This window comes from Pteronotus mesoamericanus, unplaced genomic scaffold (assembly GCF_021234165.1).
Source record: "Pteronotus mesoamericanus isolate MK-2021 breed Mesoamerican mustached bat unplaced genomic scaffold, CSHL_Meso_final scaffold_36, whole genome shotgun sequence".
Classification (NCBI taxonomy): Eukaryota; Metazoa; Chordata; class Mammalia; order Chiroptera; family Mormoopidae; genus Pteronotus; species Pteronotus mesoamericanus.
The window spans coordinates 23,276,375-23,290,243 of NW_026555313.1; the positions used below are offsets into that span (position 1 = coordinate 23,276,375).

At 53.7% G+C, this 13,869-nt stretch overlaps 1 protein-coding gene across 7 annotated transcripts in view; it reads left to right on the top strand.

Annotated features, from left to right (window-relative positions):
* The window catches only part of PHLDB1 (pleckstrin homology like domain family B member 1), a 48,354-nt gene that overhangs the window by 8,579 nt on the left and 25,906 nt on the right, over positions 1-13,869 (top strand). For all 7 annotated transcript variants that reach the window (XM_054592349.1, XM_054592352.1, XM_054592353.1 and 4 more), the window contains exons 7-11: positions 6,589-6,714; positions 8,373-9,721; positions 12,065-12,346; positions 13,032-13,172; positions 13,256-13,393. In XM_054592349.1, coding sequence (XP_054448324.1) covers positions 6,589-6,714; positions 8,373-9,721; positions 12,065-12,346; positions 13,032-13,172; positions 13,256-13,393 — 2,036 coding nt within the window. The remainder of the gene's footprint in view (positions 1-6,588; positions 6,715-8,372; positions 9,722-12,064; positions 12,347-13,031; positions 13,173-13,255; positions 13,394-13,869) is intronic.

Genomic DNA, 13,869 nt, shown 5'->3' on the forward strand with positions numbered 1-13,869 from the left:
TTATTTTCATTTTTATTAATCCTCAGTTGAGGATAAGTTTATTGATTTTAGAAAGAGAGGAAGAGAGAGAGAAAAAGAGGGAAACATTGATGTGAGAAAGAAACATTGATCAGTTGCCTCTTGTACATGTTCTGACTGGAGATCAAACCTACAACCTAGATATGTGCCCTGACTGGGAATCAAACCTGCAGCCTTTTGGTGTATGGAACAATGCTCCAACCAACTGAGCCACCCAGCCAGGGCCCCTTGGGGTCTCTTTAAATGCTACTCCCTTCACAGATGATTCAGGAGACCCAGCCTTTCTTCCTGCACTTGGGAGTGTCATGGGGGTGGGAGGCAGGGAACAATTGATTTCAGGGACTCAGGCTCACCAGCAGCAGCAGGCAAGCCCTTGTCTCCTTCAGGGCTTCAAGGTCTCTGACTCTGAATGAGAGGAGGAACCCCCATATTGAGACATGCTATAAATTGGCTGTGATGCCATCTGGTTGCTGATAATCTTCTTCAATCTCAAAGAGAGCATCTTCCCCAAGATTTGGGTGCATGAAAGTGAGACAGAGCATCAGTGAGAGGTAGGGGCAGAGTTCAAAGAGCTAGAGAAAGCCCAGGCCTTACTCCCCCAGCAGTAAATCCCTCACATTCATGGGCAAGAGCATTCTTCCCCTGTGTTATGAGCAGGGTGGAGGAACCAATGTTCTGTGGCTTCTTTTGACCAGTCTTCCCAGTGTACCATTTAACTTCCTGAGAAGAGGAACAGCCTAGGCCAAGATGGAATTCCTAGATATTTCCTGTGACACCCCCCTCCCTGACTCCCAGTTCTTCCATAGCCAAAAGCCCACCTTGCCAAGAATGTACCCTCCCACTCTCTTCTGACCCCAACCCTCTTCCCTTTCTCTTCCTCCCATTCCTATAGCCTTTTTGTCTAGGCTAGCCTGTCCCAGAAGCTTGGCAGCCTGGGAGGGGTAGGCAGAAGCACAAAGGAATGGGTGTTTTTCTTCCCAGCACTCCCCCTCCCCTGGGCTCCAGGAGCTGAGGGTTTCCTTGTCTCATCTCTGGAGCAAGGCACCAAGCCCAGCCCTGCCTGGCCCCACTCCGGACATTCTTGGGAGTGCGTTTCCCTGGAAACTGGATGGCTCCGGGGTTATATGCTATCTCTGTGTATCTGTGTAACTGGAGTGTGTTTATGTATCTCCGGATGTGTTTGTGACTGGGCTTATGTACCTCTGTGTTTGTGTCTTTCCTTGTGTTTATAGATCAGAATGTTCAAGTAGGGGGCAGGAGTGAATTCGGGACTGAGGGTACCAAAGTGTCCATGTGTGTATTCCTATGTGTATATGAGAACTTGGCCATGTGCCTATCTATGGGCATTTGTGCAACAGGATCATTTTCCCTGTCTTGTTCCCCTGATCTAGCCTTGTAGAGGGGACCCTCATCTTTGAAAAATAGAGGGCTACCCTAGAAATAACAAGAAGCCCACTCTGGCTGGGCCATGCTATAAATGAATTATTCTGGGCACTGTGCCCAGCCAGAGCCAACTTAGAGGGGCACAGAGGATGACTGGCAGAGATGACAGTGGCAGGCTCTTCCAGCAGGAATATGCCTGGCTTGTGGGTAGGGGGAGATAGGCAGAAAGTAGATGCCACCCTTTAGCTGGACCTATGGACATGGGAGCCTGACATGAAGGAGCCAGGGAGATCCTGATTCCACTCCCATACCCGGGTATTTTGGCATATCCTGTGCTGCCTTCTTCTCTACAGAGCAAGAGGTGGAGCTGGGAAGAGGACCAAGGAAATGAGGAAGAACCTCAATCTGGGTCTAGGCTGCCCTACCGCGGGACCACAGGGCCAGGCCACATGAAAGATCTGGGAGGGGATAAAGTAGGGAACACTCCAGAAAGCCACACAGTCAGGACCCAGGCTGCTTAGACAATAGGTCCCCTTCTACCCCCAGCATTTGCTGCCAGCCCTTGTCTCCTGATTTCCTTCACTCCCTAAGCCCCTCATTGGTGGGTAGGGGCTTGTGTGAGGGCCATCTTGAGAGGCTCCCTGGAACATAGCTGGGGAGCCAGAATTCCTCGGTTATCTAGCTGCCTCCCTCTGGGATCCAGGACACTGAACTTTCCCTCTCCCACCCACAGTTATTTCTTCTGTAAAGTGGGAGAGAAGTCTCCAACTGTCTTCTAAGACTGAAAAAGATCTTGAGTAATAAAGCTCAAAGGAAGGAGAGAAAAAGCGAAGGATCCTAGCTCCCCACTTCTTGTACCTACCTCCTGCCCTATATCTCACTGGTGGGCATCCTCTGTGTCTGTCTGGGTCTCTCCTGCTGGCCATCACAGTTTCTAGACTGATGAATCATTCTAAGTGAGGAGATTTTCTTTTTAAAGGCTTCCCCTGTTTTTCATTTGACCCTATATGGTCCTTCCTTTTTCCTTCAGAAGGGGAATAAGATGCACATGCACATGTGAGTGTGTGAGCGCCTGTATGGCAGTGTGGGTAGGTATTCAGTAAGGGTAGAAAAATCACTTGATTATTTCTCTAAGGAGGTTGACTTTTGATCTCAGAGTCTCTCCAGGGACTGAGCTAAAGGACATCTGTGCAATAAGAGGGGGGTTGGTGCCTGTGGTGTTGTAAGTGTGAGAATAAATGTGTGTGAGAGACACACACTTATATTTAAATGGAATGTTTGTGTGACTCAGAGGGAGCTTAGGTGGTGTCTGTGACTGAGCAATTGTTGATGTGTACGTGAGACAAGTATGTGGGGCTGGGTGAGCTCTGAGCATATCCAATGTGACTGAGAAAACACAGTGTGTCCCTTATGGTTCTGCTGTCCAGAGGCCAGGTCCCTGGAACAAGAGGAACTCTGGGCCCAGGCTGAGTGGTAGGTCCTTGCCTAGCCCAGAACCTCAGCCTGCCCGCAGGGGTTCCAGAGGCAGGTGGCACTGTGTTTCCCAGATGGAAAGGGCTATGGACATGGGAGCCTGAAGTGAGGGAGCCAGGGAGAACTCTTGGCTAGCCAAGGCCAGCACAGCTGGTGGCTGTGGTTGGGAGGAGCCAGGGAAGTGGGCTGGCTTAGAAGGGGCAGTGCCTTGATATCACCTGGGTTGTGGGGATAGATGAGCTCCTGGGAGTATGGGGAGCTGGGATGGCAGAAGTTTTTAGGATGGGTCAGGAGCTGGACTCAGTGCTGTCACAATGCACAGAGCACTGCCTTGACCTGAACTCCCAGCCCAGGAGGGACCTTGTCACACGGCAGGCTGAGGACCAGAGTTGAACCACAGGACTTAGCTGGATCCCTGTGAGTTCTGTTCTTCTCCTCTCTGATATATGGACCCATAGAATGTCAGAGCTTATAAACTCTGCAGTTATGGAAGCCAACTTCTCATTCTGTAGATGAGCTCAGAGGGTGTGACTGGCCCAAGGTGACCAGCCAGGCAGTGGCTGATCTGGCCTCATCCCAGGACTCCGGGGACTTCGTACCACAGAAGGGTCTCAGTGAGACCCCGTTTCTTTTCACTCTTGCCTCCTGGCTCTTTACCCTCTGGTCTCTCCACCGAAATCTCACCTTTTCTTCTTTCTCCTCTCTTGAACCTTCTTATCCTGCCCTGCTTCTACTCTAGCCACTGGCCCCACAATCCGGAGCCCACACCCTCCCTGCATCTTCCCGCCCCGCCCTCTCCATCCTACTCCCCTCTCTTCTCCTCCATCACTTCCTCTTCCCCTCCTCCGCTCCTTTGTCCCTCCCCCTGGCTCCCTTCCCCCAACGCTGGTGGCCGGTCCGCCCCTCCTCGGGCAGTGGTGGCGGCTCGCTGCCTGTCTGCTGGCTGCTCGGAGCCTGGAGCCGCTGGCGTGGGAGGTCCTCACCTCGTCTCAAAGGCCCCGGACGGGCCGGGACTTGGAGGGTTCGAGCGAGTGTGTGTGTGGGGCGGGGGAGGGCAGCGGTCCGGAGATCCTGGTTTGGCGGTGAGTCTTAAGCCTGGGGCCAGCCTCAGCCCTCAGGCAGCCAGGCGTGGAATAGCTCGGGCTGGAAGGGGGTTGAGCAGGGGGAGCGGGTCCTTGGGGCTCCTCCTTGGGAGCCTGAGCTCTGGCATTTCTGAGTGGGAGGTCTGGGCTTGGGGCCACTCCTCAGTGGGACAGACTTTATCTTCCCCAACACTAGGTATATGGGACCTGCCTCTGGATGGGGTTGAAGGGTCCTGGTTAGGGAGGGGAACCTGTGTTATGGCTAAGATGGGTCTCTGATGGGAAGGGCTAAGACCCTTTCTTCCATCTTCCGTTCATACCAGCCTCCCTTTGGCCAGTCCATTCTATTTATGCAGCCAGCAGGACAGTGACTGTTGCTGTGTGAGTGTGTGAGCATGTCTGCCTGTTCCTGTGTGTGTGTTTCTGTGTGTGTGAATCTGAATGAGTGTGTTTGTGTGTGGTGTTCCCCCTCTGCATCTCAAGAGATAGGATCCACCCTCTCCATTGCCCTGTTTTTTTTTTTTTTCCTTTCCAAGTGTGTAGCCAGACTACCCATCTGCACAGCACTGGGCCTCAAGCCCCTTTGGGGATAGGAGGCACTGACCATAACTTTGCCTGGATAAGAAGGGATCTTGGTTTCCTGAATGAGCTGACTTTTGGAGGTGTGGGGCAGGAGAGTTGAGAGGAGGGTTCTTCCCAGAAGTAGGCTGGCCAGGCCCCTGAGGGCATAGGACTAGAGTTAGGTCCTGGTTAGTTACTGGGGCCCCTGAGTGCAAATAGAAAGTTAATTTAGGCAGGAGCTGGGCAGCTCTCAGTCCTGTTGCCCTCCTGCCCACTCTATTAATACAGATCCAGTTCTGCTGCCTGGCATCACCTATTTATAGTCCAGAGGCAGTATAGCCACACCCCTGCATGGAGGAGGGTGAGGGGCAGAGAAATGGGCGGAGAACTCACAGCTGTACGAGTCAGGGCTGAGGGTCCCTAGGTGCCCACAGCTTCCTAGGGTGGGCCTGGCACTGATGGGCTGGGATCTACTCAGACTCCCCACCTCCTTCCCAGACTGGACTGTGTGGTCAGGCTCCCTATTCCCCTCCCTCTGCCACCCCCTCTCCCGCCCCCGCCTGATTTCCCAGTCAATCTAGGATTGAGTCGGTAGGCCTAGACCCCACAAACTGGCTGAAAGGAGGGGGAGGGGCCTGGCAGGGCTCTTTTTGAAACAGCTGTGGTTGTAATTAGGTGGATGGATGGTTGGCTGTTATTTATTTGGGTTATGATTACTCTGGGGTCAGCTCCTCTGATTGGTGGCTTGGCAAGTAAAGCTCCCCCTCTCCTAACCACCCATTAGCCTTTAAAACTGTTGTTGGTGCCTGCCTGCCTGGGAGGGCCTGTGGGTGTGCCAAAGAAGTAGGTGGCTTTGTCCACTATGGTTATCTGTTACGGGCTTCTCAGTCTGCCAGGTCTCCCCGCCCCCACGGCAATGTCCTGGGTTCCAGCAACAGGCTTCTCAGTGGGAGGCCTCTAAGGTACCCAGGTGACCTGGGATGCTCCATGCCCTTGTGGCCTGTACTATCTCAGTGTCCAGGAAAGTAGATTTCCTGGCCAGGCTTAGCTTAGACTGGCATGAAGCTTGGGGTACAAAGTGGCACCAGATTGGGCAGATAGAGGGCTGGGGCCAGGGGCTAGAGGTGTGAACAAATTGGAAGGGTGGGTGGTAGGGAGCACTGGATCTCTGGCTTCTCCAAACATAGCATCTTTCAAAGGAGTCCTCTAGCACCTGTGTGGCCAGAAGGAGAAGGTCTGCCAGCTATGCTTATGCTTAGGCGTCTGCGGGCACACCTGCTGCTATGCACACTCCTGGTGCCCCTGGCTACATTTTCTGGCTCCCTCATACCCTCCCCCTTCCATGCACTCACACTTCCTGGACAGGACTGGACTTGTGTCTATTACCTGGGAATGTGCTTGGCTGAGGCTGGGCCCATTGGTCTAGGCTTGGCTACATTCCAGGGGAGACGTAAGAGCAGGAGGATGTCAGGCCAGGGACATAGTCAAAGAGAAAGCGTGGTAACCACTCCCACTTTTAGAGTCAGGAAGCAAATTTTGTTCCATGAGGGGGCATTGTGGTTTTTCTCTGTCTCCTATCTCAGAGTTTCTTTATGATCCTAGAAATTGCTGCCTCTCAAAATTACCCTTCCACCCAGGAGGCATGGGTACATGTCAGGTTGGGGCGATGAGAGTGCCTATGTTCTCGGAAGAATTTTCTCCATTTCCAGAGCACTTTCACTTGCACTGTCTTAGCTGCAAGGTTATTGGTATTGTCCTCATTTCTCTAAAGAGAAAACTAGACTCAGGGAGTGTAGTGACTTCACCTGAACGTACCTTCTCACAGGTAGTAAGAAGAAGAGTTAGGACTAGTACTTGGATCTTGGGACTCATAGACCACTGCTCTTTCCATTCTGCTCTGTGTTCTTAAGTCCTGCCAGTGCTTTTCTCAACCACAGGTAGGGTCAGGTGTAGATAGTGTGGACACTGCGTGCAGGTGGGGGTGGCTCTTTGGAACCTGGGGTGAACCTGTGAGTGGGATGAGGGCTGCCTTAGCCCTGCCTGCCTTTCCAAGTGTTTTCTTTCTTTGAAGGCTGCATGTTGTGCCTGGGCCAGTCCACCTTCCTCCGCTTTAATCACCCGGCCGAAGCCAAGTGGATGAAAAGCATGATTCCGGCAGGGGGCCGGGCCCCTGGGCCCCCCTACAGCTTTGGCCCAGGTAGGTACCCAGTTGGGGTAAGAGGCTGGGTTGTTGGTATCCCCTCGATAGTTCTCCTTGCCCTCTCCAGTGACACTTGTAGTGTCAGGGCAGGACAACACTCATGATCTGGGCTTGTTGCCACCTGCCATGGGCCACTGGTGGAGAATGCCAGGCACTCTGACCACTGAGTGAGATTCAAGAAGTGCTGCTTGGCTAGAATTGGGGAATCGTGAGTCTGAGAGATGGAGGGCTCTGCCAGCTTGTGTCCCCCTGCCCTGGAAGATGCCACCTCAATATCTGGGACCTTGGCCCTCTTGTATCAGCACAATGGAGCCTTGCTGTTGCATGTGGCCTGAGGTGGGCAGAAGGAAGTATTAGGTTGAATCTCTCTAAGCTCTGGTGGTTCCTGCTTGCTTGTGATCATGTCCTTGGGCCCTGCCCACCCCCTGCCATGCTATGCCAGTTGATGACTCAGTGGAGCAGCTGCAGTTTAGGTTTGAATTATTGATCCCCAGAGGAGAGTTGGTAATTATCCCAGGGAACCAGCACAGCTCCCCTCAGCCTAGGTGCCTCGGGGTTGGGATGCTGACCAGGAGGCTGCCAGTGGGTCTACCATCCCAGACTTTGGATGGGCATTCAGATGGCTGTGGGATGACAGGTGTCAACATGGTATTGGAACAGGTGGACATATGTGTCAGATACACCTAGCAGGGTGTTGTTGGTAGCTTAATTGGGTAGTCTGGGGATCTGAGAAAAGATGGGTGGTCACTGAGATCACCAGTGTCCATGGTAGTCCCTCTGACTGTGGTCCTACATAGTCCTAATTTTGGACCTAAACTCATTCTTGTAAAGGCTTTCCTGTCTCTTCTTTTACCCCACAGTATTTTCTAGCCCCTTGGGGACTCGGATGCCTGAGTTCCCAGTCCACTCCCTAGTTAACTTTACCCTGTTCCACCCTAGCCTTGTCATGACAGTCCTTCAGCTATTTGGGGCAGTGGTTCCAGCTACTCTGTCGGTTGACCAGGGCTGGGGCAGGGCACAGGGAGGCTCTGACTGGCATGGCTTAATGGGTTAATTGGAGGCGCTGAGCTGCACCTAACTGCTGGTCAGCCTGGCTTCCAGGAACTAACCGTCAGTGCCAGGCCCCTCACTTGCCTCTGATTAGACAAAGTAGTGCCACACACACCCCTCATTCAGCCTTGGAGGCTTTGTGTGTGTTTTTTCCTGGATTTTGGCTACTGTGTTGGTAGCCCCTCATGTCCTATTAGATTGAGACCCCTCCTGGAACTTTTGACAGCTCCGTAGCATGCCTGAATCCCTTTTGCAGAAGGTTCGCCTGTCCTTCCTGAAGGAGAGATAGAGGAGGTTGGGGAAACCAAGGCAGGGAGGCACCTAGTCTTGTGGTGAGTCCCTGGCATTATTGCTAACTCTGTCCTAAGTCATAAAATGTTAGAGCCAGTAGATTCCTACCCATCCTTTTCCTTTACAGAAGAAAACTGAGGGCAAGTGACTCTGGTAAAGTTGCACAGCAGGTCAGTGGCAGGGTTAGCCCTGGAACCCAGGTCTCCTGGGGCTTCTCTGCTAAGAGGAGGTAGGGGAGGGCCTTTGCTCTTATGCATGTGGACTTCCCCAAAGTCAAAGACCAGGACCTCAGGCATTTTTGCATTTCCTTTTAGCAGAATCAGAAAGCCTGGTGAATGGGAACCACACCCCACAGCCTGCACACCAGGGGCCCTCAGCCTATGCCAGCCACAGTTCCCTGGTGAGCTCTATTGAGAAGGACCTGCAGGATATCATGGATTCACTGGTGCTAGAGGAACCTGGAGCTACTTGCAAGAAGCCTGCTGCAACGTCCCCACTGTCGCCGATGGCTAATGGTGGTCGTTACCTGCTGTCCCCTGCAACCAGCCCTGGCACCATGTCTGTGGGCTCCAGCTATGAGAACACCTCTCCAGCCTTCTCTCCACTCTCCTCACCAGCCAGCAGCGGAAGCTGTGCCAGCCACTCACCCAGTGGGCATGAGCCAGCACCTTCTATACCTCCACTGGTGCCTGCTCGTTCCTCAAGCTACCATCTGGTTCTGCAGCCCCTGCAGTCCCGACCTAGTGGTGCCCGCTCCTCTGAGAGCCCTCAGCTGGGCAGGAAGGCAGGTCATGAGAAGCCTCTCAGTCCTGGCCTCCGGGGTCTGCTGACAGACAGCCCTGCAGCTACAGTCTTGGCAGAGGCCCGCAGAACCACCGAGAGCCCCTGGCTGGGTGGGCAGCTGCCTGTGGTGGCTATCAGCCTGAGTGAATACCCAGCTTCCAGTGCCCACAGCCAACCCACCAGCATTCCTGGCAGCCCTAAGTTCCAGCCTCCAGTCCTTGCTTCCCACAACAAAACTGGCACACTTCGGGACTGCCCTTCCAGCCCTCTCAGTGAGCTGCCAGGCACTGAGCGGGTTTTGACAACCAGCCCCTCACGCCAGTTGGTGGGCCGAACATTTTCAGATGGGTCATCCACCCGCACCTTACAGCCTCCTGAGAGTCCCCGCCTGAGCCGGAGGGGCCTGGACAGTATGCGAGAACTCCCTCCCTTGAGCCCATCTCTGTCCAGACGGGCTCTCTCTCCCATGCCCTCTCGGACCACCCCAGATCCCAAGATATCCAGGGAAGTGGCAGAGAGTCCCCGGCCCCGGCGCTGGGCAGCCCATGGGGTTTCACCAGAGGACTTCTCACTGATTGTAGGGGCACGGGGCCATAGGACACGGAGTCCCTCTCCTACACTTGGGGAGTCCCTGGTACCTCGCAAGGGCAGCTTCAGTGGCAAGCTGAGCCCAGCCTATAGTCTGGGTTCTTTGACTGGAGCTTTGCCCCGACAGAGCCCCCGTGCCCAGAGGAAGCTCTCCAGTGGAGACTTACAGGTGCCTGTCACTCGAGAGCGGAAAAATAGCATTACAGAGATCAGTGACAATGAGGATGACCTTCTGGAGTACCACCGGCGGCAGCGCCAAGAGCGGCTTCGGGAGCAGGAGATGGAGAGGCTGGTGAGCAGGTGCCAGGGAGGTTGCAGACCTCCACTACAGGGTCTCTACAAGCATGTGGGCAGCCAGCTGGTAGAATGGGAGGGGCCCAGGGACAGGCCTGGGCTTCTCAAGCGTCCCCCAGGATACACCACAGTGACTGGTATCTCAAGGTTTTGATGCCCTGAAGAACTTTCTCTGAAGTCTCTAAGGCTTTATTTTAAATTCATGCTAATTATGCATTTATTCTGTAACACAGCTTTTGTCTTCATGTATACATTTTCACGATATTTACCTGAACACGTTGCAGCTGTAGGGAAGCACACCACATTTATGGTTGAGGCCTTGCCCTCTTCAGTTTGAGAAGCAGGTCTGGGGCCCAAAGAGCAGAATGGGTTTTTCCTAGGCTGCAGAGCAAGTTGCACAGTTGGGACTGGAAGACAAGTCTCTTGTCTTTCCAAGTCTTGTTCTTTAGAAAAGCCCCTGGTCCTTCTTTCTTGCTTCACTTTGGCATCTATAAGTGGGTTGGAGCTGCTTATCTTGGGCCATGCAGGACCATCTGGGAATGTAGGTGGCAGGGAAGAGGAAGAGAACAGGATGGGCAGCCCCTGCTTGATCTGGGCAGCCTGTGTGATTGTATATATTGGTGTGCATTTGGAGGGTGGGTATGCCTCTGTCCTCGAGATAGCATCTGAGCTGGGTGGAGGTTGAGATTCCTCATATAGCACAGGGAACTCAAGGGGCTCTGGCTGGTGTGTCCACACTTGAGCACATGTACAGGAGAATGAATTCTGCCTGTTCTCTCTTGTGAGCAGAAGAATGAGGTTCCTGGTGGGGCTCAGGGGCCCTGAGATTGGTTAGAGGAGGAAAATGAGAATTGAGGTTTGTCTGGAGACCCTTTCAGAAGAGGTCAGGACAGCTTTGGGTGAGGTGAAAATGTCGGACAGTGTGTTTGTGTTGCTTGGGGAGAGATGAGGCAGGATCCCCAGTTTTGCCTTGCTACATCTTCTCTTCACTGCCTAGATGAGAAGGCTTGGCCCACCATGGGGGCTCATTCTGGAGAGGGGCCAGTGAACCCGGCACAGGCAGAGTGATGGCTCAGCCTCCTCCAACTCCTCCATTCATTCTCTGCCCCCTCCCTCACATGAGCACACGCCTCATCACCAGCCCTGACCTGCCCCACCTGCCACTTTAAATCTTGGAGTCTGCCGACCTTGCCCCTCCCACCTCAACCAGGCTGCTTATCTGGGTATTGAGGTAGGGGGTGGGGGCACGGGCCCAGCCTCCTGAGTGCTGAGGCTCTTCCTGTTTTTTATTTATTTTTTTTGCCATGGAATTGGGCAAGCAACGACAGGGAAGCTGGGTAAGTGTCTGGTGGGCCATGGCCAAACTGTACACGATGGGAGGAGACAGCTGAGATTGAGGGACCCTGGAGAGCCATGGGGGAAGCTGGGGTGTTGTGGATGGGAAAGGGGGACACAGGCCTGGGACATGATTATAACTTCCTTCTTTTATATCCTAAGCCCTGAGAGATATCTTGGGTGGGCTGTATGTGGGGAGGGCCCAGATTAAGTGTCAGGGCCATGAAGCACTCACATGGGCCAGGGCATTTACGCAGTCCACCCTGCTGGGAAGGAGCCAGGAGTCAAGGGCTGCCTGAGTGACTTGGAGTTGTGGAGATGAGGAGGACCACGTCCCAGGTCTGTCTGGCCAGGTGTATGCACACTGAGTATTTCTTTGTGTGAACTTTGTCAGGTCCCTGTGGGCCCAGGGGTCTCCTTTCTGGCTCTGTGTCAATGCCCACCTGTCTGTGTGCTGGACTATGTTTATCTGTGTAAGTGTGAATCGGTGTGCATTTGTGCATGTCAGAACTGGTGTTTTTATGTTTACCTGCCTGTTAATGCAGGCCCAAGGCACATGTTTTGTCCTCTGTCAGTGTTGGCGTGTTGGGGTGTCTTTGTATCCCCTTATGTCATGGGTCATCGTGTATTCGTGTCAGCATGAGTACTTGAGTGTTTACCTGTGTCTCATTGTGGTCTTTGCTTACCAGCGTGTGTTCCCTTGTGTGTCTGGGTGTGTCCTACCCTGGGATGAGAAGGGAAAGGAAAAAGGAAGACAGGAAGGGCTAGCCATGTGAGCAGGTGACACAATAGCCTGGTTTCTCCTGCTTACTTCTGGAGAGTCTCATTGCCTCTGCTTCCTTAGACCTTGTGTGGGGTGGGGGGTGACTTTCCTGACTTGATTCTGAGTCTCACGCCCCTAGCATCCTAGTTCTCTTTCCTGACAGGACACAGCGCTTGGCTCTCGTCCCACCAGGACCCTGCCTCCTCCCCTTCATTCCCTACTCTGTCTGTCTACACTTCTCAGGAACGGCAGCGCCTGGAGACCATCCTCAACCTTTGTGCAGAGTACAGCCGTGCTGATGGGGGACCTGAGGCTGGGGAGCTGCCCAGCATCGGGGAGGCCACTGCAGCATTGGCATTGGCAGGCCGGAGGCCCTCACGAGGCTTTTCAGGGTCCATTGGAACCTGTGGGCGGAGCAATGAGGAGCCTGGAGCTGCCACCCAACACCTGTGGGAGAGTGTGGAACGCTCAGATGAGGAAAATCTCAAAGAGGAATGCAGTAGCACTGAGAGCACCCAGCAAGAGGTGGGATGTTAGGGAGTGGGCTGGGTGGAGGGGCTGTGGTTGGACCTCCCAGGAGGCACAGCAGTCAGGCATTTGTGGTGGTGCTAAGCCCAGTGACAGGAAGTGATTGAAGGATTCAGTCTGGGATGGGAGCAGGTATGACAAGTGCAGAAATGAGGCAAGAAAGTGAGGAAGTTGTTGATGAGTTTGCCAAGCTATAAATATGCTTTATGATCTGCCTTTCTGTGGGCCCCATCCAGGTCTGGCACTCAGTGGTATATCTTTTTTTAATCCTCACCGGAGGATATATTTACTGATTTGAGAGAAAGAGGAAAGGGGTGGAGCAGGGGTGGGGGGAGGGAGAGAGAGAGAAATGTGGACATGAGAAACATTGATCAGTTGCCTCTCATATGTGCCCCAACCCTCTGGGGCACAACCCTCAACCTAGGTATGTGCCCTGACCCAGAATTAAACCTGTGACTGTTTGGTGTAAGGGATGATGCTCCAACCAACTGAGGCACCTGGCCAGGGCCTCAGTGGTAAATATTCCAATTAAATGAGTCTGTATTGCTCCCCATGCAGGGAAAAGAATTTGCTTTCTATCTCAGTAGTCCAGGTGCCCTGAGACATGGGGATCCATTCATTGTCTTAGTCTCATCCTGGAAGGCTCTAGACTTCTCCAGTTGATGGCTTGCCTCCCCTCCAGCATGAAGATGCACCTAGCACCAAACTCCAAGGAGAGGTGCTGGCCCTGGAGGAGGAGCGGGCTCAGGTGCTGGGGCAAGTGGAGCAGCTCAAGGTCCGTGTGAAGGAGCTGGAGCAGCAACTGCAGGAGTCGGCTCGAGAGGTAAGCCTTAGGACTCTGGCAGAGGGTGGTGTGAGTCCAGTTGTCTTAACCGGCTTTGATGTGAACCCTGGTATTGTTCCCAGGCAGAAATGGAGCGGGCACTGCTGCAGGGGGAGAGGGAGGCAGAGTGGGCCCTGCTGCAGAAGGAGCAGAAGGCAGTGGACCAGCTACAGGAGAAGCTGGTGACCCTGGAGACAGGCATCCAAAAGGAGAGGGACAAGGTAACCAATACCTGGCCTCACTCATGCTGGGGACTAGTGGCCTAGGGAGAGAAGGAGAAGAAGCTTCTCTGCGGGCTGTTATCTCTTCCCTCATCATCCAGCCTGCAGACCAGGTGGTCTCTGTGTTGCTCCAGGGGTAGGGCCCTTGTCCTCTGTGGAAGGTACCAGCTTGGAAGTCACTGCGGGCTGGGCTGGTGTCTGGGGTCTCCTCTGTCTGGGTCTCTGTGCTACCTCTGGGCTCCTGGGTACCTGCCATTCTGGGCCCTTCGTGGCCCTTCTAATAAGTACCAAAACCTCTTCTTGGGCAATAAGCACAGAGCTGAGGGACTGGTGTTGGGGAGTGATTCAGGTTTGGGTCCCTCCATCTGGAGAATATCTCTCTCCAAGCATGCTTTAGTGCTCAGGATGTGGTCTTTGGGAGATGGCCTTTGGATCGCTGCTTCCCGCCCCCCCCCCTCCCCGGGCCTTCAGAATCT